This window comes from Athene noctua, chromosome 11, assembly GCF_965140245.1.
Source record: "Athene noctua chromosome 11, bAthNoc1.hap1.1, whole genome shotgun sequence".
In the NCBI taxonomy this organism is placed as follows: domain Eukaryota; kingdom Metazoa; phylum Chordata; class Aves; order Strigiformes; family Strigidae; genus Athene; species Athene noctua.
The window spans coordinates 8,073,804-8,098,924 of record NC_134047.1 but is presented as its reverse complement, the minus strand read 5'-3'; the positions used below and the strand labels follow the sequence as shown (position 1 = coordinate 8,098,924).

Sequence of the window (25,121 nt, the reverse complement as noted above, 5' to 3'; positions counted from 1 at the left end):
TGTGTTTCACGTAAATATTATACATGGAGTGCATTAGTATTTAACAGTTATATGGAAAAAGTACTACAGAACAAAGCTATAATTCAGACAGTTCAACAGAATAAAAGCATCTCAGGAGCTCTAGCTCTTCAATCCCCCGTGGCAATGTTTATTTTATATGAACACGCATCAGCGTGTTTATATTGTCAGGTGCTTCTGCATGATAACATTTAAAACTTGCATCTTATCCACAGTGCACAGTGTTATAACCTGAAACTCATTTCTGGTTACAAACTACAGCACAGAGAGTGGCATCTTATAGTGCAGTGTTTATGTCCAAAATTATTCTACTTCAGCAATCAGGCTCCCAAGTTAAAACACTGAGTGATGGAGTTAATTAAGGAGGAGTAGTGCTGCTGTTGCTCTAATGGTCTGCAGATATAAGTGCCTCTAAGTGAGGCAAAGTTTGTCAGGAAAGGTAATGTCTTTCATTGCATCAGCTGATAGAGCCGGAGGAAAAAAAAAATAGATAGGTTTGGACCCACAAGCCCTTCTTTTGGTTTGAGTATATTAACATTTCTATCATCAGAAAAAGCAAGGAACACTCCCCCACGGACACCTAAAAAAATCTTATTTCAAGGATTTTACAAAGTAAAATTGACAAGTGTACAGTGCAAAGGCGACAGATGCTAGAATTTTTTAATCTTGGAAGGCAGAATATTATTGAATGCACCCTATCAGCAAAGTTGGAAAGGATGGCCATGTGTTCCAAACTGGGTAGTTACGTTTTTGTAAAATTTCCTAGAATGAGGTTCATTATGGGTGTTTACAAAATGTAGTCACTTCGATTTTACAGTACAGGTTTTGACTTTTAATGTAAAAATAGAAATAGAATTTCTGTACAGTCATCATACAAAGTCCTTACTGTCCTTGTAGCTTATATGCAGAATATTTTTTCTACATAGACCATACAACTTTCAATGTAAACATTACTTGTGTTTTAAAAAGAGTTGAATTGCCATCATAAATATTTCACTTTTAAATATGGCTAAACTTGGAAATGATGAAGGAGAAAAAAGTTTCTGTTAGCGTTAGGAAATTATTAGAATTCTTGATTTATCAAATCTCTTTTTGTTACAATGATCCACAAATTACGAGTTAGAAGCTGTTACCGTGTGCATGTATATACTTGTAAGGGATTCAAGAGAATTGAACATATATGATACTGAGAACATAAAGGAAGCATATCATGGGATCCATATGAACACATTGGACTGAATGTTTAAGTATTATACATAATTTCTTTGACATCATTACGTGATTTGAATGTAAATCCAGCTGTATTTTATGCTCATTGACACCATTCGAAGTACATGGCATAAGTTCTGTTAATGTTTCTTTGGAAGTGAAGTGCTGTGTTTTCAGCACAGCCTGAATAATGATATGTAGGATTTATTCTACTCTTAGAGTGGCATTATGGTATAAAATTATATGCTTGGCTATTTGAGGGCATGCCTGTACAGATAAACCTGCCCAGCAAGGAAGTTCTGCTGCCACAGGGGTGAGCTCAGAGCACCGTGGGCATGAGTTGGTGGGCTGTGGTGGGAAGTAGATTGGTCTGTGGAGGTCTAAATCTCTTTTACTTCGTATGTAAACTGAGCCCCTATGACCTTTAGTTTATAAGCCTTCATTACGTTATAAACTTTATTTTGTCTAAAATGATAAGGTTTGTAGAATTCTGTAGAGATGTTTGATATTTTATATTCTGTACTATTTACTGTGTAGTAAGGCTGAGAAAAAAGTTATATACAGCAAAACAGTAATCTAAAGATAAACATATTAAAAGTACTGGTTAGATACTTTTATATCCTAGTGATCTGACAAAGTTCTTACAGCAAAGGATTTTACAAGTAAGGTAGGCCAGCTAAATGTTGAGCTACAGCAGAAGGAGGAAGTATAGAAGAGATTATTGAAACACAATGTAAATTAATAGAGCAATTTCATACACCATTTTATGTTTATATGCATCTTTTCTTAAAATATGTGACAGAAAAATAAAAGGAATTCAGAGATAGGCCACAAATAATTAGGGGCTTAGTAAAGTCATTGGTACATACATTGAAAAAGAGCAATTTAGATTTTTAAAATAAGAATTCTATGCTTTTTAGCCCTAATCTTAAGCATTCAGATTCTATCTTCCCTGCACTGAATCTTTTCCAGTTCTTCAGTGCCAATTGTGGTCCTTCATCTCTGCTTGAGAAAAAATTTACATATTGGTTTGTACCTGAGCAGTAGTATACTCATAGAACTTTTAAATAAACTAAACTAAACTGAACATATGTTGCTATTTCATTCATTAAAGAATGGATTGCAAGCTAATTCGTATCCTGCTGAGACATCTCTAGTTAAAAAAAAAAAAAAAAAGAAATAAAATCCAAACCTACCAATAAATAATGAATTTAGGAACTGAAAAAATTAAAATATTTCAGAGGTACTACAGGTTAGATGCAAACCTTTTAAGCTTCATTACTTTTTAATATATTCTCTCTGATATACTTCACTTAGTAACGATAGAGGCTATTGTAGTCTTGTCAGTAGATGATAAAACAGTTCAATTACCCCTTCTTTCTATGTGGATCCAAAAAGTGTTGTAAAATATGCTTCAAAACTGTTAGGAAAATGCCTCAACAAAGGCCTGGCTTATTTTCAAAACTAATTTTTAATCAAGTGCTAACTAGTTGATAAAGCTGCTTTTTTCATGTTTGTCCATCTATAAAGCAATTCAGCTATGTGTTTATGATTTCAAAGGCATTTTAGCCTGACTCTTAGGAAAAATGAGTTTATGTTAATGCTGCTCTTGCCCATTGATCTGTGCCTCCGATAATTTTTGCGCGGAATGGCAGCACTCAACCAACATGGCAGAGTAAGGGAAGTGTCTAAGTTAACTAACTTTCCACTTTCTGAAAAGCAGAGGCCTAGTGAAAAAGCAAGATCTGAATTATTGTATCTTCTGAAGGAAAAGGCAGTAGGAGCAGAAGTCAGCAGCTGAAGAGGAGCTGTTGAGGTCTGTGCTCCATAGCTGCAGTATATAACTGCAGTGGAGCACCGTGTGTTTAATATTGCTCCAGGGCCATCCAAAAGAATGCGTCAGAACCAAAGCAGAAACAACATATCAGGACAGAAGCAGAACTCCTCTCTCCGTACTTCAAAGAAAGGAGAGCAGGTAGAAATCCTTCAAACTAGCAGAATTACAAGGAAAGTTTTTCTTGTTTATAACTAGCATCAATACACAATTCTTCTTTTGGAGTGAGTACATGGAGTCTGGGAAGTGTCTCAAGACAGAAAAAATAAACAAATTAATATCATTATTGAAGAATGAAAGCAAAACCCCTAAAAATAAAAAAGGGGGAGGGGGAGGGAAGACGTTTAAGTGGAGTTTGTGGAGTGCGTGAGGTATGTGCGAGTTAGAGTAACATAAAGCAGATGCAGTATGCAACAAAGAAGTAGAACGTTGTATAGCTCTTTCCAGAAAACATCACAGTCCTAAATGTGCTCTGCTGAAATGAGAGAACTATTTACAAATAATGAATTCTCAGGGGAAAGAACTTAGACATTTTCTAAACAGCCTTTTCTGTCTGAAAGAAAATGGGCTAAATGCAAGTGCAGAGGAGAAGGCTAATAGTGAGAGCCAAGAGCATCTCTTCTGGCTTGGATGCTCCTCAGATGAAAAACTGATTTGAAATAAATTACTGTAAAGTTTGAGCTGAAATCATGTTTTATAATTCCATTTCTAGATGAATGGAAACTTCTACCATGTGAGTGAACACACTGAAAACAAATAAGGCTGTATTTGCATATCCTACATAAACTTTTTGATGTAAGAAAAAAAAATCTGAACATTATTAGCAATCATTAAAGATAAAACCAGAAGTTGTTATGGATAGCAATGGGATAAAAATTTATAGCTAAGATAATTTCGATATCACTCCCACACATTTAGAAACTTGTTGGCTTTAGACAAATTATCTAGTGTGATATCACTTTTTTAGGTATTTAAATGATTTTGCATTAAGTTATTTTAGAGAGTCTACTATTTATTGAGAGTCCTGAAGAATTGTATGTGTGCGTATTTAGATATAATGCTGCTTTATATCCCAAGCAACATTTTTTGTGCTATAAAAATAAAGTTAATGAGATGTAGACTTAGTTTCAAGCAAAATAAAAATAACTTTGCCAAATTAGAAAGTCTGTAAAAAACTAATTGGAAACTCAGGCTGATTCTCAGCATAATGAATTTGCCGTGCTTCACTGAATTGAAGGTCTGATGCAGAAGACTTGTCTTTAAATCATCAAAATACTTCAGAATCTGATGTGAGGTTTTCTGTGATGCCAGTAGCTGAATGAAGGGGTGACAAGTGTGATAATTAAAAAGGAATCCCCCAGGAAATCTAATGTGTTAATGTATTGTGATAAATTGCATGGGGATATATAAGATACCAAACAACCAGAAATGCTTTATGGTTCACAAAGCAGAACCAGTCTATTGCATGGAGCAAACTAAATTATTTGTCAGATAATTGCATGCTATCGACAGGATACAGACAGTGTAGATAAAAGGGGAAGAAGGGAACTACGGGATAGGTTGCCATATAGATTATACAGTTTTTTCCCATTTAGCTAGAGAAGCAGTCACCTTGGCTGCTTGGCATTTACTGCATAGCTTTTGATGTAGAGTCTAACTGCGTGTCCTGGCAAAGATCAGCAATTTTCTAACAGGACAGTGTCACAACCATTAAAATGGCTTGTCATGCAAATTATGGGATGTATAATAATCCTGCAAATTTTATGTAGAATGGATTTAAGATTGATACCACTAAGTAAGGGAATGTCATTGATCAGATTCTTGGAGGATGCTGGACATCAAGTATTATATCCAAAATTTGGGTAGCTTTGAATTCTAAAATAGCAGGATACAGGACTTACTGAGATTAATTATTATATGAAAGTGCCTTAGCAGATTATTTCAGAGCTCTGGACTGTTGACTCCAGTGATTTAATTTACTGAGGTCTCCAATTCTCTAACATGCTTAGAAATGCTTTTCTGGTATATGCAAACTAATGTTGCAGCGTAAACCTTAATGCAACTGTAAGAATGCTGCCTTGATAAAAGATCAATGAAATTAAAAGGATTAAGACTGGGCCAAATCCACGACAACTTTGCTTACCACAGCATAGAAAAGTTTATGTGGAGCACTAAACAACCTTGTTTCTCCAGTTGGGGTAAATTGTGACTGTCACAGAGAAAAAAGTGCTTCTTTTCCACCAGCCATTCCAAGAAGGGAAGGGGCATGCTTTCATCTTTCACCTTGAAGACACATCATGTCATAATTTAAAGACAGCATGTGTTATAAATGGCTGGCAACAACAGTTCCTTGCAGGGAAATTTTGCAGGTTCATCAGAGCTCCACTCCAGCTGGGTTTGTGCAAATGTAACTGGATGTCTGCTAAGGTGAAAGGGAGAGTGAGGTTGAGTATAGAAATAGGACAAAGCCATGTTAGACACTGAGGTAAATTAGCTGGAAGAGTTTCAAGTTAATAGCTTCACAGTTCACCCAATCTGGCAGCAATTTTTATCAGCAACTTCTTTGCAAAGTATTTGTTATTGTTCCTTTAAAAAGGAATTTCTTGTTTCAACTCTCCATAGCTGTGTTTCTTGCTGTACTGAGAGGCTTTGGAGCGTCTTGTGGGAAGTAGAGAAGACAAGATTTTATTGCCTTAGAAGTACCGTTACACCATATTTGTATCTTTGTTGACTTTTGCAGGATAATAGCTCACTGGCACAGGCTGAGCGACCTTAAAGCCACGTAGCAGTGCTAGCACAGGGCAGGACCCTGCCGTTCCAGCACCCCTCTCGGGTGCTCGAGGGCAGCTCGAGGTACCCACCACACACGGCTTTCACTCCGTCTCCTTCCCAGCCTGGACCCGTGGCTGTGAGCTCCTTGCCAGCTCATAAAGCTGCCATAAAACCTTTCTCTGGGCAGCTGGATCATCAGTGATTCAGGCAGCCTTTAAGAGGGCCTTTTCTCAGATCTCACTTAACAAATGTAGTAACAGACTTGCAGAAATGTGTTAATCTTGTTTTGTGAAAGGTGTTTGTTAGGTGTTAGGAATTATTCAATTATTTTCTCTCTTGAGTTGAAGTGCAAGACTAATTCTTATACTGTGTCTATTTCTTTTACAGATGTTTTTAAATGAGAATTATACCTCATGAAGTCACTTGGTGTCTATGCTGCAATTCAGTGTCAGCTTGATTTATTTGTTCCTTAACCTCCTCCCCAAAAAAATCCTATGACAAATTAAGTGAATATATTATTTATTTATTTTTCTGTGTTGTTTTTTGTTGAACTACTGAATTACAGTGCTGGAGGATGTGTGTCTGTATCTGGTACTCTCCATTACAGTAGAGTATTATATTTTAAATTATTTCACATTACAACAATGTTTTACAGGCAACTGGGTTAACAACATGATAATCACAATGCTTTAATACCAATAACTATTATATCATGCTGTCTTGATCTTTTTAAAATACTAACCCTCTGTGGGTTTCTTTGCCTTTTCTTTGTTGTTTCAGATATGCCAGGTAGCCCACATAACCAGTTCACCTTCAGACCCCTCCCGCCACCTCCTCCACCACCACACGCATGCACCTGTGCCCGAAAGCCACCTCCAACAGCTGATTCTCTCCAGAGAAGATCAATGACCACCCGCAGCCAGCCCAGTCCTGCTGCCCCAACTCCTCCCACTAGTACACAAGATTCAGTGCATCTCCATAACAGCTGGGTCTTGAACAGCAACATCCCACTGGAAACCAGGTACAGTCCAACCTGTTGTACACAACATATCGCAAATGTTAAAAAAAAAAAAAGAAAAAAAAAAAGATGGACAGGAGGCCTGACATTGACATGAGATGGTGATGGGGAATTACAGGTTTTTTGTTCAGGACATGCCAGTGCATTGTTTGCTTGATTTGTCTACATCATTAATGCTCATAAAAGCATGTTTTGCAAAGTTTTGGAAGACATTGATTTCCATAAGGTGTGTAGTTTACACAGGTGTTGTAGAGTTGTGTGCAGTCAGGATGTGTGCTTGTGTATTTGTCTCACCCTTTACATTTTCCCAGGGTCAAATGGAAGTTTTGTTTAATCGATGTACTCTTGCACTTCAGGAGTCAGTCAGTATTCAGGCTGTAGATTTCCCGTGGATAAGAAAAGATAGAGGAAATAATACTAAAATAATATTTTCCTCAATGTGTATTTAAACACTTTATTGCATACATACACAAAGAATATAATTTGATAATCATTTGGTAATGGTGAAATGATACAGGCCCGAAGCAGGTATTGAGCATGGAGAGCCTTACCTCTGGGAGCTGGGGAAGGGAGGATTCAACTCCAGGATCATTAACAATTTACACAAATAATCTACTCTGAAAAACAATTGAAAACAGATATATACTGTATTCAGCAAACCTGTGTTTCAGTACCCAGAGTTCTGCCGCAGAGGTAAATGCACAGTTTCCTCTGACGTTTTTACTATAGTAAGCTTTTTTGTTCCTCATAAGTATTAGCTAATTTGATGGCTTTTAACTGCAGTTGTGTTTGCTGACTTGATGCTTAAAACAAGCCCTTGTTTTTCTACAACCTTCTGCCTCTTCATTGTGAACAGAGCACCAAGTAGTTTTCACTGGGGTTTCCTTTGGGTTTTGGCATTTTAAAATGTGTAAAGTTCATGACTCTGTGAAAGTTGTGTTTGGTGAAACAGATGAACGTCTGACATCCAACAATCTAATCCAGAGAACAGAAGGTATTATGCATGGAAATATTTTCTTTTTAATACATGTATGTCTAAGGGCCAGTTATCACAGTTGCTCATTGAAACCTGAATTTTGTTCTTTTATAAGAAGGTCATTTTTCTTTTAGAACAAAACTTAATTTTAGTATACATCTTTAAACACTTAACTGCTGCTAATCAGAAGTGTCAAATCAAGGCTTTTTTCTCTGACAGGCTATTAATTTGGGATTGGAGAATAAGGTGATGCATTCTGAAATAAAACTTTCCTGATTTGTCTTAAGGACAAATCACAAAAAGAATCAAGGAGGATTATTTCAGATAGTCCTTGGAGAGCTGGAAGCTTCTGTTTACATAATCTTTATAAAAAGATACATCTTTGTCATTTCTGGTGTAACAAGCTTTTATATCTATACCTTCTGCTGCATATGAGACTGATCCTTGGGCATTCCGTACCCATTAAATATCTTTTGGTTTTCTTCAGTTAACAGTTGGGTAGATCTTGTTTAGCCTTTCTGCATCCCTGTTCACTATATTCTCATCAGACCTCATTGGGGAAAATAACTTCACAATTTTGTCTTTTTTGAATTCAGTTTAATTTTTCTGGTTTCTTACTATTTTTGCAAAAATGAATCTTCTCATAAAGGACAAACACATAGATATATAGTTCTAACTATATAATTGGATACTGACTAAAGGGCTGTGCAATGGATTAGGAATTCAGACTGGAAACCATACTGTGGGCTACACGTTTGCGACTCACAGAGTCTGGGAATTTTCCACATTCCTACTCTTCAGTGGTTGTTTCAGCTGATTTCATGCACCCTCCGGTAGCTAGCTGCAGCCTCTCACAAAGCTGGCTGAAAGGCTATATAATCTGAAAGTAGAATCTGTGAGACTGTTTGCCAAGATGTATCTGCAGTTTATGTGCAGACAAGTGATATAGCAGGGGAACATTGTAATAAAAAACATTTGTATCACCACTTCCCAGAAGTCTATAGTACATAACACAGCCTTAGAGAAAAAGAAGGGCTTGCAGCTTGTTTTTCCTTTCTTTAACAGAATGATTCAGCTAGAATTGAACAGATACTTTGGCCTAATATCTGGATTCTCTTGCTTTTCTTCTCCATTAATGGTTAGCTACCCCTTGAAAAATAGTCCTGCAAAATAAAAGGAGACATGTCAATGGCAGCTGTGTTTCCATGTTAAATCTTTTCAGTACCACCAAATTTCCAAATATGTACATACCTAGTATGTCTAAGCAGGTGTTTTTGTGTTGGCTTTTTTTTTTTTTTTAATTTGGAACATCTGCAGTCAAAAAGATTTAGTAATATATTCCCTACTGTAATATCTAGGCAAAAATCAGAATACACATGCTCAGCATTTCTTCCAGCTCTATCTCCTGTTAATCCATAAACAAAACATGTGTTTGCATGGTTTATCTACAGCCATGTAATATTAGAGAATTTTCAGACAGGAAAAAATTTCCTAGAACTAATCATGTGACTAAATCCTGTTCACTCTGGACAGTCAGAAATGAAGCAAGTTTATGAGTCTGATCATAACGATAACATCTCATATTTATGTAAAAGAAAATTCTGCAGTTCCAAAAATGTTTGCATTACTCTGATTAAACATGTAACTAGAATTTGAAACCCAAGATTAGACCGTAAAATGCTGGAGTAAAGACGTATACTGAGGTATGTGTTCTGAAAGTTTTTTTGCAGAGTAGAACTTTGTTGTATTTTTGTAGAAAAGGGCAAATCAGAAATACTGTTTAGTGCATCGTCTAGAGGTGTTACATGCATGGAACAATCTGAAACCAGGTTTTGTCAAGACCCAGTGTACTAGCCCAACTGTTTAATGAGGAGACTGACTTGGAAGGGTGAAATGACTTGTTCCAAGTTCATACAAACTTTTGGCAAAGCCAAAAATAGTGTAGAGGTATGTCATTGCCAAGGCCAGTTCTCTAGCTCTGGCAGCTCTTCTGATTATAAGCAACCCAAATGAAAATAAGAATTAGGAACACCTTTAAAACTTCAGAGGACGTGTCATAGAATAGCTGTTGATGAAGAATTAATGAAGAAATTGATTTGAGCTGTACCTGTAGGAGATGTGACAGCTCAAACTGCCAAGTGACTGTGCTGCAGCCTTCAACGCGGTAATGTGCCTGTAAATGCAAATGCAGGCTCTATCTGTATGCATGCACGCATAGTTTTGAAAAAAACATATTCATTCTTAAAATGACTTATGAACTTGCAGTAATTTCATTGTCACACAGAAAAATAATTTGTAAGTATTGCCAGAAAAAGACTACAAGGATCTCTCACACCACATAAAAACACAGGAAACATTGATTCTCTTTTTTAGGATAATGTTATTGGGCTCTTATATAAATTGATTTTTTTCTTCTCCCCCAGAAGAAAGCACTTGCAACCTATTGCCTATTCCCTTCCTTCCACTGAAATAATTGTTTTTTCAGGTTTCATAGATACTTTGCTCTAATGTTTCAAGTCTTATGATTTACAGTGTAATACATTGTCATTATCTCCGACAGCCCTGTCTGAAGATAGCTTACTACTTTTTATGGAGTATGTATTAAACCATGACAACTCAAAGGAGTGTTTTCATTTTCTTCATGCCCTGTTAGCTGACTCAGTATTTGTTTCCATATATTGGGGGTTTTTTTGGTGTTTAGGGCTTTTTTTTCCTGGTGTTTACTATTTATTTTCCCACTTCAGTCAATTTCCCACATGAGAAGAAAAAACTAGATGTTAAATAAGGATTTTTGCCTAACATTATTTCTCATCCTCCCTATAGTCTGCTACAGTCCTCACGGATAAACCACTGGACATGCTTGTTTTGAGAAAATTTTGCATTTAGATTACCCAAGCATTGGCATTTTTTTCTGTCTAAATATCAAAACTTACCGAATTTTTATTTTGTTTCAAAATGGGTTTTTTTAGTCCTCTTTTGTGCTTCAGTATTTTACATATTTGCTTGTTCCTTCCTTTTTTAAATCAAATTTCTTTCTAGTTCCTCTAACCCATTTAGCAGTGTTGGCAGTAAGGTTAATGCTGTGCTGAATGGACTGAAATCTCCCTTCACTGCACTGGCAATGAGCCAAGTACTGTGGAAGAAGACAGCTTAATTTAAGCAATCTTATCACCATGGTAATAGCTCCTCTAAGGGGACAGTGAGGTACCAGACCATGAACCTGAGGTTCAATTATCATTAATTTATATAAAACTTTTAAGTACTAGAATAATAAGAGAAGTATTTGGGGTTCAAGGCAGTTAGGATTTTTAGTTACTATTCAGCAATATTTCAGAGCCCTAAAGTTTGACTATGGCTCTGTACACTTAAAAACTTTGAGAGTTTGGAGTTTGAGAGGTTTATTCAGCTCGTCAAATAGATGAAGTCATTCCTTTCTATATTATGCAGCTATCTGAGGTGCATATTGAAGACTATCTGGATGGTTTTTTTCCCAAAAGTATCATCTTGCTTATAATTTCATTTAGTATAGGGGAATCTTGACAACTGTCACTTATCAAGAGATTTATCCTGTACTATGGTTCTCCCTCTTTCTTTTTTAATCAAGCTCATAATTATTTGTGCTTTTCAAAAAGTACATCGATAGCCTTTCAAATCACAGAAACCTGTACATACTCACTTTCTGTTTAAGCTGGAATAGTGCTAAAAGCAGAAATAATGAAAGAAAAATCCATATATAAATACACACTCACAGGGTTCAGTGTGAGCTCTTGGAAGGTTTACTCTTCCTCCTCGGTCTCTTCATTTGAGCACCTTGTGAATCTTGCCCCCAGTGCTGAGATACAGAAAGCACTTTTGTGCCTTCCTCTTTCCCAGTTCCAGGTTTCCATAGCAAACAGGATGGTTTTTACAGCTTAGGCACACAGGTGTTAATGATCATAAACCACCAAGCAGGGACACAATTACTATCTGAGCAATGCAATTCGTTAGGAACTTGTTTGCGAATGGAGCCTACTCCCGAGTTAAATGACCAGACTTGTGATTATTCCAAGAATAAATGCAGAGGAGGGCTTTGTTTATGATCTTTCCTTCAATCATGTTGGTCAGTATTTACTATTATGACATTTCACTTGTATTTTGTCATTTTCTACCTAATTAAACAATAAATCTAACTTATAGAGAGACTGACCATATTAAAAACAGACACATGGCAAGGGTTTTAAATTCAGTCCAAGTCCCATGTGTTTTTGCTGCACAGCAGAAAAGATCTAAAAATATTTAAGACTTCTGAATTGTAAAAGATAAATTGAAAACTGTAAATATGACCATGAACTTAAAATAAAAGCTGTAAATATGACCCTAAATTTAATAATGCGAGAACGAAAGCATCTTTTATGGAAATAAAAATATAAACATTCTGTCAGCTACAATGAAGTACAATTTTCATGTGAGCAGCAATGGCACTTGAGGGTCCTTCTTCTGAATAATTTGAGATCCAGTCACTAAGGACAATAAGGCGATTTAAATTGTTCATGTAGTCCACTGTATTTTTAATTTGGGAGAAGCTCTGGTGTGGGCTTCCCTGGAACAGTGAGATAATATTTGTATGTGTAAGGGTTTTTTATGCAGGCTTAATATTGTAACTTGAACAATCACACTGCAGATACTATTCACTCATTAATTTGAATAATGGAACAGTAGATAAAGTTAGAATTAAAAGTAAAGATATGTTGTTATTTTATGGCTACCAATGGGAAAGCACCCTGTTAGCTTTCGATGAAACACAGCATTTTCAGTTTGAAAACCAGAAACAGACTGAGTATAAACTTTGAAAGAGAAAGATAATTGCAGGTTAATACAAAGGTTCTAGGCTGATTTGGATAACAGAGACTGTGAGAAAGGGTCACAGAAAAGCAAGAGATTCTGTCGTTTTGTTTCAAAGAAAATCACATACGTATGTGTTTGTAATGTTAATGCCCAGAAATGTGTATCTATCCCCTGGATAGCTACTTCTAGGAAATCTGTTTTGGAAGACTAGATAGTATTCGCCTAGTTAATGTGATACATTTCTTGTCAAATAAAATTTATGTTATTTGTCACGATAGCTGTGTAGCTTGGCTTTAGACCATATGCATGTGAGTGTACGTGTTTGATGGTAGACTCAAATGCTGTTAATAAAAGTCAGTATATGCCTGAATACCCATAGGAAAAAAATTGTGAGAGAAAGAACTGTGGGGCAACTACTTCTACTTCAGTTATTTCATTCTTTTCTTTGTTTTAAGTCATGCTTCTCGCCACAGAATATAAGCAACAAAATTACAATACTGGTATTTTTATCCTCCTTGATTCATGGTTTCAAAGTACTCTGCAAATATTACTTACTATTCTTCATATAAGTTTTGTAAATATTATTGTAAGTACTATTGTTCTCATTTTCCACATCACAAATTTAAAACTTATTGGAAAAAATTAGAGCAAACCACAAGCTTATTCCTTCCTTACCCCATGAATCTCCATGTACATTGATCACTTTTATTCAGCTGTTGATTGAGTTGAAGTGCTAAAGGAAAGTTCTAAGCCACAGAAAAGCACTTTTGAAAACTACTGGATTAATATAGCAATGACACTATGTATCATAATGATAAAGCTCATACTGACCTGTACAAGAGTAATTTATGTCCCCAGTGTGGTAGGTTTTGTTTTGTTTTGTTTTGTTTTTCACTAAATAGCCAATGAAACCAGAAGACAGTTGTATTTTGGACAACTTTTCCATTTTAGAAACTGTTCTTGATTGATTTTGGCACTGTCCTAAATTTATATAATTATTGTCACAGATTTCTGCCAGGGACTTGAAAGTTTAGTCACCTGGCTAACAGGCTTAGCTTGCCTACAGCAACAACAGACAAGTGAGTCAGCATCATGTCACATCTTGTTCTGTACTGAAGCAAAAAGTGAAGGATACAAATTCTTTTCACATCCTTTCACATCCAGGGTCACAGGGCTAAATTTTCAAACACGATATAAAGAAAACATCAGTGAATAAAGGGAAGCAATTCTATGTGAATGACTCAAAAGGCAAGTCCAGCTCAAAGAGGAAATATTAACAAAGCAGTTCTGTTCCCAAAGACAAATCTCCAGGGGGTTTCAAATATATTTCAATTATACATGTAAAAATAGAATGATAAAATCAATAGTTTTCATGGCCATTTCCCTCCTGTTTCACCCAAGAGCATTCTTGCTCCTGCAGTTCTAGTACACAGAAAGGTAAAATAAGGCAGATAATATTATAGGGCAAATTCTATCTATAAGTCATGTCTTATATTCACATAGAATTTTCCTGGGTTGGTTTTCAAGGTGAGGGTACAGTGCATGTATCTGTTGTCAAATAGGTGTCTTGCTTTTACTCTATATACTTACCTTAGACTAGCTGTTTTGTTTTTGTACTGTTTGTTGAGTACCATATGCAAGATTTATAAAGAGAGGTCCACATTCTGATTATTATCTAAGTTTAGAAGTTCCTTTTTTTTTTTCTCCCTTCCCACTTTGGGTACAGAATAGGATGGATAGAAAATCAGGAAAGAGCATATTTCTGCTTCTTCCCACTGTCCCAGGAAATATTAACTGACTTAGAAGGGTCAGGTAACAGTGGGGTCATGGTTGATGTTTGCCAAAATGAATGGGCAATTGTATCAGTTCCAAATCCCTTTTTGGCTTTGTATTTTCTGGTTATGCCAAAAAATCAGAATCCTTCTTATGTTTCAGCTACTATGCCTCTTAAAAATTCCCATTGCACTTCTGTTGACATCTAAAAGAATTGCTTCAATTGCCTACTTAAACATTGGTATAGATATACAGTTATATCTATTATATGCAGTGTAGAATTTAGTTGAAAAGAAATTGATAAATTTAAATAATCAAACTGAAGACTTTTTAATTTTCCTGTCACATAGCTATGCAGAAATATGTAACACTTTAGGTAACAATTTCTTGAATGTGAAACACATACAAGTACAAATGCGTTCCTACTTGGTTTATACAGGAGAAATGCAGACTAATTATTTTGGCCATCATATTGCAAGATTTGTGTTTCTACTAACTCACCCAATGGTTCACTTTCAAATCTGCTCCTGTTCTTCACTTTTTTCTCTTACAAACCCGTAGTTTTTAATTGAAATGGAAGGAAAACGTGTATAGGTACAATGAAGGTGGACTTCTAAGCCTACAGACACTAAGCACAGGGTAAATACATGGGACTTACAGAAGTGATATCAAGCCCTTGACAAAGTTGAGGGACATTGCTAGGGTACTGAAATATAAAAATATTTTCTCAGAATTTAATTAAGGAATTCTGTGTGGGGTTGGTCTGGTTTCTGTAATAGTGTTATGTTACAGAATCACAGCCACATGAATTCAGGTGGGATGTTGCTTCATGTGTAGCTTTTATAAGACTTAAATTACCATAAGAAGCCAAAAGTATCTAACAAAATATTCCAATAGAGAAGGGTGCAAAGAAAGAAATTAACTCTTGTTCTTTAATGTTCTCCTAGCTGAGAATTCATCGTTTTTGTATGAACTGCACTCTTAGGGTTATGTTCCATTCCTCTTGAGGTTGGACAAGAGCACTTAGATGGGTCACATGAAACTGCTCTTTACAAAAAGCAAGCTATTCTGTGATCAGCAGGATTAAGAGGTCTAATTTCATGCCTTCTGTCACCCGAACTCCCCAGTATCTTCCTTCCCTTAGTACTTATCTCTTTACTGGGCACAGCAGTGTAGCAGGTTTAGACCTAGCTATTGATCAGGCAGCATGTATTCTGCCTCATTAGCCACCATGTGCCATGCTGAATGGGTGGCTAGCAGAGCTTAGAAAGGCCCAAGAGCTGAGTTTAGAAACTTTAGCAAGCCCCTCATTGGGGCTTTTGCTGGTTTTGTTGGGCTTTTTAGGGGTTTAGGCGGTTTGGTCATGCCCCACCCACCCCAATTTTTATAAGTCTGGTAGGATCTTCTTCCAGTTAACTTCGCTTGAGAGGATTCAAAGTTCAAAGGTTTTACATTTGTAGAGATGAACAAGTGGATAGATAGGTAAACAGACGTTGTGGTTACCTTAAAGAGGGAATGTTTCCCAGCTGCCTCTTTTATATGTGAAATTGTTACTGAGCCATATTTACTTATGTATTGGAATTATCAGTGTAATAATATTAACTTTTATTTCACAGACAAATGCATTACAGATTATGTCCTGTATTTTTCTTTTTAAGAGAATATTATTTTCTTTATGGATTTTTTTTTTTTTTACGTTTTTGTGAACTTTTGCAGTTTCCTCACTTGGAACAAGTGGTCTTATCAATCATCTTTATAAATTCTTGTGTTCCCAGTTTACCCAAGAAAAAAAAAAAACTTATCTTTTCTCTTAGATCAAATATTAAAGCACACACCAGGTGCAGTCACATCTAAACTTTTGAACTGCAATTTTTATTATTTTGCTCTTTAGAGAGAGCACCTGATTTTATAGAATTGATAGCAACAGTTTAGCGTGTCCTAACGTCCTTTGGGAACAGTGGTGTGCTCAGACAGATGAGCCGTCTCAGTTTATGAGAAGGCAGTCACAGTCTAGCTTTGGAAATTTGTCTTTGTGCCACCAGTGTTTTTCAAATTCTGTAGAAGTGTCTTTGGGTATTCAGTATACTCTCCCAAAAATGGAAGGCATAAACAATTGTGATTTTTAACATTTTCTCAACATTATTTCCCTAGTAGCTCAGTTTCAGTGTCTCAGTTTCAGTTCAGTATGGTGTCTCGGATCAGAATCTCAGTTTTATTACAAGTTAGAGCTATGTAAATTCTCCTGTGTGAATGGAGTCATCTCTCTAAAAGGATGTGAGCTGGATCCAGCTTCTGGGCACTCTTCTGCTAATAAAGAAATCCCTCTGCACACTAGCATTTTACCATCAGGCTACAAAGCCACATTTATAAATCCCTATGCAAGAGAATGGAATTATTCCTGGCTATTGATTGTGAGGCTGTTAGAGCCTTAATAATAACTTTCAGTTCAGCATTTCCTTCCCTTTACCTCTGATATCTTTGGGCTATGCACCATAAAGGACAATCAATACTGCCAATATCAGACCATTCTGCTGTAATTTCCAAAAAATTTAAATGAGGAATTATCAAATAAGTAGGTTTTGTTGTCATGTCTTGAAAATGTAAAGCAAGTAGAAAACTATTGACTGTTTATGTTATTTGTGAGTATACATGTGTATGCATATGCTTATATATAACAACACATATATTATTTTATATGGTGATTTTGCTTCTACTTCCTCGAATATCAGTAGGATTTTTGCTGTGACATTCTTTCCTCCCAAAAGTCTTAAGTGACTATGTATCTTGTCAACTGCTGACTGAAAAGTAAGGCTTCACGTTCTTGCAAAAGCCTTCATGTGTGACAACAAAGCCTTGAAGCTAAAATAACCAACTGTAGTCTCATGGCCTGATATGAAGGAAGCAGATTTATATAGTCCTGTAGACAGTTATGTTACTTCATTCGAATTTCTTATTTTACTGTATTTGAGTTTAGAAGTTTTGAACTTCTTACAGGTTACTTACAGGTAACATTACCATGTTCAGAGGATTGCCTTCTATATAATGTCTGTGTATATCTGTATCTACAACTGTGAAAGTCAGTGGGAAAGAAAATTGGAATGTGTTGTCTTAATATAATGCCAGGTTGCTGTACTCATTCAGATTCAGTTCTCCTTTTTTTTTGTCTGAGTGCTGTTTACTTGGGTAAGTATGAAGCAGAAATAACTAGTACTCAACACAAAAAATTCACTCTCGTGGTTTGTCAAAGGACTTTTGATATGTAGGCACTGTAATCTATAATGGAAGCTAACTGGTATTCTCGTTTACCTTCCTTTTCATGTAACTGCCTGAATAAAAGGCCCTTTTAAAGATAAAACTGCTCTGTAATACCTTTTTATTTTCTATAATCTGGCATTTTGAGAACCGTAACCTTTCTTTTAAAATCTTATAATGGAAATACATAATATCATACTCATTACACCATTTTAGCAATTACCTTTTCAGGAACTAGTATTTACAATATTCTTAAAGTCAAATGTCACAGTACAATCATGTTTCATGCTCTTGAGTGTTTGATCCTGTGTACATCCTGCTGTGAATCCATCAAAGAAATTCTACCAGCATGGATTGATTGATCCATATATGTATTCAAAACCTTGTCTTGTGCCTCGCTGAAGGTGTAAAGGGAAGATTCTGGACCATGTCAAAACTGGCCAGTTAACTTCAGCTGTGAAGTGTGTCTGTGGCTTTTTGGCTTGCAGGCATCATAGTACCACGTGATTCTAAATGCAAGATCCTCCTTCAATTTTGGCAGAAAAAAATGAGGGCAACTTGCACCCCCAGCACAAGTGGCATGGTAGTACTTGCCTGCAGTCTGCAGAGCACTTGCACCGCTCTCAGCTGATGAAAGAACAGAGAAGTGGGTTGTATAGAAACCAACAGCAGCAACAGTCACAGATGCTCTTACTCAGCTGGGAGCCCATATGGAGGGGGCACAGTGGTCGTTGCTTCACACCAGTGTCTGGCTCCCAAAGCAAAGAGCTGGCAAGCTTGGGAGAGTTGATTGCTGTTCTCTAGGAAATGCCTTCCTGAGTCGGGGTACTCAACAGAAAGGCTACAGAGGTTCAGGCTAAAACAACACTCTAGTGGCAGCCCTGTGGCCAAGGCAGTCCTTGGTCTTGCAAGCTCTGTAATATCAGTGCCCTTTCACTTGCTTTCTCAGCTCAGACCTTGTGGCTTAAGACAGAGAAGCACTGAGATGCTCTAAACTTCTTCGGGTGCATGCTGTGGTATGAGATTTAGGTGTGCTCCTGTCAGAGTGCACTGAAGAAGCTTGCTCTCTTAAAGGAAGGAAGGTCCAAAGAAAGTTGGTGTTTCCAATAAACATGCGGTTGGTATGGTCAGCCTTGAACATGTCCTTTTTGACACAGTTTCTGAGCACATAGCACAGTAATTGTTTAATTGCACAGTAATGTTTAAAATTAAATATCCTTTCCCTAATTCTCTTGGAGAGCACTTGCCAATCCTAAAAAATATCCATCTTCCTATAGACAACCACTCTGTGTTTCTGCACCAGAGCCCTTTCTTCAAGGCACATTTCTGTACCTTATTTTTTTTGTGCTAATGTAGGTCTTTGCTGTTTTTTTCTTGAAGGCAATCAGTCCTCCAAAATACACTGAAATAGGTCTCCAAATGAAGTCTTTCTTAGTATGTTTTAGAATCACCACAGTAGGCAAAAGCATTTGAAGAAAATCTGCTCTTAAAATAGCTCAATTAAGAATACTAAAGAAATTGTACTCACCTGTACAGTAACTACAGTACTTCAAAATGGATTATCCTTTTAGATTTTCCACTAAGTAGTCACCTTTCTCTCTTTTTTTTTTTTTTCCCTTTTTTGTTATTTCTTATATGCTGGAGAGAGTCCATAGTAAAAATAAATACTCAGAGTGATAGTGGCTTCTGCAGTTTATTTGTACTCTTGGTGAGATAAACCCAGTTGTGTGTTTGTGGACTGAGTGGGTACTGCCGGCAGCAGTTCCCTTGTGTCAGGCATGCCCGGGTAACGAGGCACACAGATGCTGCTCATCTTGGAGTACCCCCAGGTACTGCACTGAGAAATAACCTTTCCTTAATATTACTCTGAATCACTGGGAACATAGTTTAGAATTCATTTACATTATATTGTTTCTCTAAAAAAATTGCTCAAAATCTTGTGTTGTGGTTAAAAAACTTCCACTACAGAGGGTGTTCAAATACTATATTTCCCTGTCTTTGATATTTTCTGTGGATATATGCAGTATTTATTATACAGTGCTTATATAGTTTCTTTCACTTCTGAAATCACAAAGTGGTTTTTACAGTGTGGTTCTTTGTCTTCTTTTCATAGGCATTTCCTATTTAAACATGGATCTGGGTCTTCAGCTATCTTCAGCGCTGCCAGTCAGAACTATCCTTTAACATCCAATACTGTTTACTCTCCACCTCCTAGGCCTCTTCCTAGAAGTACCTTTTCCAGACCTGCCTTCACTTTTAACAAACCTTACAGGTGTTGCAACTGGAAGTGCACTGCTTTGAGTGCTACTGCTATTACAGTTACCCTGGCATTGTTGCTAGCCTATGTCATCGGTAAGCCTCTCTTTCTTTTCTATGCTGAATTATTCTTTACCTTTTCTGTTCTGTTGTCTTGCTTGCTTTTACGCTAATACAAATCATGTTTTACTAATAATGTTTGCCATTGGGTGCTTTGTAAATTCTGGCAAACAAAATGCTAGGTTGGCCAGAGGTTGAATACAACATGGAATTCTCATTAACTTTCTACTCTGTTAACCTTGATGCTGCTTAATAGAGAAAGAAGGATTATTCAAGATGACATGTTTATACTAGCAGAGGACTCCTACTGATTTTAATTGCTGTGATATTTTTCTTAAATTAAACATTTGATTTTCATATTATGCCTTGCAACATTGTTGCTTTTAAAGAATTATTAGGAAAAGAATGATAACCCTTCATTATATTTTGCCTTGCTACCTGTATTTCATTTCTTCAGTCTGATCACAATTTAAATCTTTCATTTTTTCCTCTTAATTCTTAAATCATTGGCTAGAATGACAGCTAGCTCTAAAAATATGTAGTATTTTACACCGTGTTTTCTAAGGTGTATTTTGCTATCCCTTTACTGAATTATGTTTCAGCAAAATGGTACATAGATTGAAGTGCAGTTACTTAATTTCAAATTAATCGTTGTAAGTACCTAAATGCAATTTTGTTATCACGATTGATTGGCAGGATTTATCAGAGTAGCTGTAAATGTCTTCCTTTTTTTTTTTTTTTTTTTTTTTTTTTTGGAAGATGGTTATATTGGAGGTGGACTTGGAGTCAATGTGATTACAATCGTACATGGGAGGGCAAGTCTTTGTGATTTACTATATGACGTTTTGTCTGAACGTTAATTGTCACATTGGTTTTTCAATCTGAATTGAAAATATTGCGAAAGATTCATTTTGTAGAATCTTAGAATGGCTTCTGTAAACATAGGGAAAATATTTAATTCTCGCTTGTGTGATGTACTTTCTCACGCGCACTCTTGGTTTGTTGATTTAGTTGCCAGTTCTCTGGTTGGGCCGGAGCCAGAGTATCTCCAGCATCTTAGAGCTTGAATGGGAATAACTCTGGGTTTGTCTGAAAGAGTGAATATGTACAAAGATAGAAGTACAGATGCCTCAAACCAATACGTGACCACTGATTTTCTGTATTCGATGAATAAATGTCTTTATAGTGAAAATTATTACAATTTCAGTCATTTTTGTTTTCCACTGGGGTTTTTTTGTCCCATAGTGACAAAATTCTGGTTACTGTCAGTGAGATGCTCATCAGGAGGGATTTTTTCTAACATCCTTGTCTAATGCATATGGGAAAGCAGATTTGATCATTTCTGCTGTGTGATTATTTGAAAGCACCTGAGGATCTAGTAAGCTACATTAATTGCAGATTTACATAACAGCTGGTGAGCATATGCCCTCAGTTAGGACTGGCTGTATAATTTTTGCGGGCTCATCTGTTTGCTACATATATATCCCACCCACACCATTTAGATTTTATCTGGATGAAGCACTGCCTGTTTCATCCCTGCTTAAATTTCAGTCTGCCACTGAAAATTTTTTAACTTTCTAGAGATATACTGCTGCATATCATCAGTCTGAGAAGGCTGTAAGCACTCCATGTCACTATGAATTAAAAAGCTCTATATGAATTTTCTGTAGACTTGTCTGTGTTTATCTTAACATAGTAATATAAAGGTGTAACATTTTCTTTAGTTGGGCAGAACTAGGTAAAATGATATCTTTGCATTTTGTAAATTATTAGTATTTCTAGTTATGTTTTCTATAGAAAAATATAAATCTATGAACGAGGGATACTAATTCAGAAAATCTTCCAAAATGCCATTATCTGCTCTTGTTTGCCCCAGAATTTTTTCAGTTACATAAGCTTTCCTGAAGCTTCAGGTAGTATTAGTTAGCTTATTCCAAATTAATATTCATGTTGCCTGTTTCTGGTTGGTTAAATATTTAAATAAGTTCATGGTCTGTTCTTATGAGTCAGGTACCTTAGCTCTTTCCCTTTTGTTAGGTATGAATAATAGCATATAAACTATCTTCAAAGTTCACTTGCTCTGTAGAGTTTCATATTTGCATATCTTTTCATGTCAAAATGTAAATGTGCATGTTTTAAATAAGAGTAGTTGAATATGCAAAATCAGACTGTATGTAATACTCTGAAGTTAAAATTCACTCCCCCAAGTATTTTCTCTTTGCTCACCATACACGGAATACACACAGAATCATCTAGGTTGGAAAGGACCCTGGAGATCATCTAGTCCAACCGTTCTCCTAGCACAGTTCCCACCTACAGCATATCCTCAAGCTACTCTTGAACCCCTCCAGGGATGGGGACTCCACCACCTCTCTGGGCAGCCCATTCCAACGCCCAACAACCCCTTCTGGAAAGAAATGCTTCCTAATGTCTAGTCTGAACCTTCCCTGGCGCAACTTGAGGCCATGATTCGGGTCCCTCAGTCGTCACTCCAGGCAGGTTTTCTTCAAGTCAGAGGGAATTATGTCTGAGTAATGGCTACAAACTCAGGCCCAAATCACAAAACAAAACTAATTTTAATTTCAGGATTAAACTTAACCTGGGATCAGCTCAGTGATTGTTACTGGAAGAATAGGGGGGACTTATTTCCATCATTGTATTTTATGGCATAGTCTGCATTAACTTATAATGAGCTGCAATTTCAGGCCAAATGAATGTAGGTCAAAATTTAACGTTAAGCTTTTTCTTCCCCTTATCTAATAACTTAAATGTGCTTTCTCAAATATCTTGTACTGCCGTTAGATGCATGAGCTACATGTTGCTGTTAAAAATAGGCCCAGATCTCAGCCTCAACTCAGAACATTCCCAGAGTCTTGGAAACCCAAAGCTTATTCCAGATCAAAAATTTGCAAGTGGCTCTTATACTTGTAATGAATGGAGGCCTGTGCCAGAGTGCTCTTAAGCCATGATTTCTTTTCAGTCAAAAGGTAAAGTAGCAAAACTATTTTGTTCTTTTATTTTTCAGTCTCTCCCTATTATCAGTGAGGCTCAATAGAGAAGCTTTTACTTGAGAACACATACTTATGTGTTTTCTCTTCTTTGAACTACTAGTCAGTTAAAAAAAATTTTTTTTCTCTGTGTTTCCACTTCTGGCCTGTAATCACTGTGTTTATTATTTGGCCCTTTCTGAAATAAATTTGACTATTATATGGACAGTAAGGAAATTATAGAACCCTGTAAATGGTTGTGTAACAGCTGATTTATTGAAAATCTTTAGTCATAATATTTAGTTTGTCAAGTAAAACATATTTTTCACTTCGACAGGAGTAATTCCTGTGAATAGGTTCTAAAGTCATAGTAGTTACTCCACAGAAAGCCTCAATTCATAAAGTGGATGTTTGGTCTCCACACTGTAAATGTGTAGAATTCTTTTCTATTGAATAAAAGCATATATTCTTTTATTGTTCTTCTGTACTTTCATTTATGTTGAGAACTATAATGCGTTCCTGGCAGGCTGGAGCACAAATGCTTGAATTTGCCCACAAAGAGGGCAATTGGGACACCCACCAGGGAGGTGATGGTGCACGTCATGGGTGCATCCGGGGCTGCAGCAGCTTCACCAGCGGTTCCCGAGAGCCTGGCCAGGGCTGTGGGATCTGGGCAGAGCATTCGGTTACGGCAGAGTGAAATTGCTGGTGGAGTGAAAGGCTGACTAGGGAAAACAAGTTATCTGCTCTTTAGACAGCAAGGTGAAATGGACAAAATCTGCCTGCTAGCACTCACTGTGTCTGGAGGGCATAAGAGCTGTGTGTGTTTTAAAGATTTATGCAAATGAATGCTCAAATTAAAAAAAAAAAAAAGTCTTGAGGGAAAATTCTTGAAATCCGAAACAGAAACTGATAAATTCCTCTCTCTGTGTTGATGTATATTTCTCTGGCATGAGGTGTTTGAAAGGACTGAGCTGAATCTGTGTCACCACTCTAGGCTCAAGTATTTACAGAGATGGCACTTTGCAAAAGGAAAGTATGGGAAAGAAAACTGAAATTTCTGTGACACTTTTTAAATAGTTTATTATATCTGGTAGGTATGATGGGGACTAGCAGACACTGTATACGTACTGATGTCCAAAAGCTATAATGTAGAGAAATTATCACATGAAAGACAAGAACATAGCTGTTTGATTCAATGCAGTCAATAGCTGTTTGTTCATCTATTGGTCTGTGTTGCTATAAAGAGTATAAAATAGACTACCATTGGAGAATGGTATAGTAAATATTCTCTTTTTTTAATCTCATCATAATAAAAAACTAAGAAGCCATCAGCAATTAAGAAATCTGAACAAAAATTTACAAGTAAACAATACAGATACAAGTGATTAAAATACGATACAATAAAAAATACAGCATTTTTTCTGTAATTTTTCAGTATGACGCCATTTTCTTTAAGTACAATACAGTGTTTCATGTAGCTGCATATCTACTCAGTTATTTTTAGCCCATTAGTAAAGTTGGAGTTTTCTTCCATGATACCTTACCATTTTATCAGCAGCTGATTTGGACTTGCAAATCACTGGTCCTATTGCTCAAAGGTGCTGAACTCTTACAGTTCCTATTGATTTCAGCAGGAGATGCAAATGTTCAGTGCCTCTGAAGATTGCATCTTATGTTCTTAGATTTAACCATCCCTGACTACAAAAATTACTATTTTATATACAGATGAATTCTCAAGTACGAATATGAAGTTGTCCCCATCCTTTGTGATATTATCAGTATTTATGAGTATGCACTGGAGATGGTGTTGGGTCTTAAATTATACACATATGGAGGGTGAGGAAATTAAAACCTCTCTGCTGTCTGCCATTGTGACCTGTCATTTCCCACACTGTGTACAAGGTAGAGGGGTGGTGGTTTCAACACTGGGAAAGGCCAGGCCAGATTTTAAGGACATATGTATCTCAGTGCATAGATTTATACATCCAAGCAGGAGAACTGCAGGAGAGGAGGGTTTATTTCTATTCCCAGGTATAAAAATATGTTAGGTGTAAAGAGAAGACTGCCTGAGAAAGAGGAGAATGCTTGAGAGTTAAGATGGCTATAACAAATATATGGAAAAATCTTTATATCGTGAAA

At 36.5% G+C, this 25,121-nt stretch overlaps 1 protein-coding gene across 4 annotated transcripts in view; it reads left to right on the top strand.

Moving 5' to 3' along the window:
• TENM1 (teneurin transmembrane protein 1) overlaps positions 1 to 25,121 on the top strand; it is a 346,951-nt gene that overhangs the window by 177,029 nt on the left and 144,801 nt on the right. For all 4 annotated transcript variants that reach the window (XM_074915503.1, XM_074915501.1, XM_074915502.1 and 1 more), the window contains 2 exons: positions 6,614 to 6,854; positions 19,790 to 20,028. In XM_074915503.1, coding sequence (XP_074771604.1) covers positions 6,614 to 6,854; positions 19,790 to 20,028 — 480 coding nt within the window. The remainder of the gene's footprint in view (positions 1 to 6,613; positions 6,855 to 19,789; positions 20,029 to 25,121) is intronic.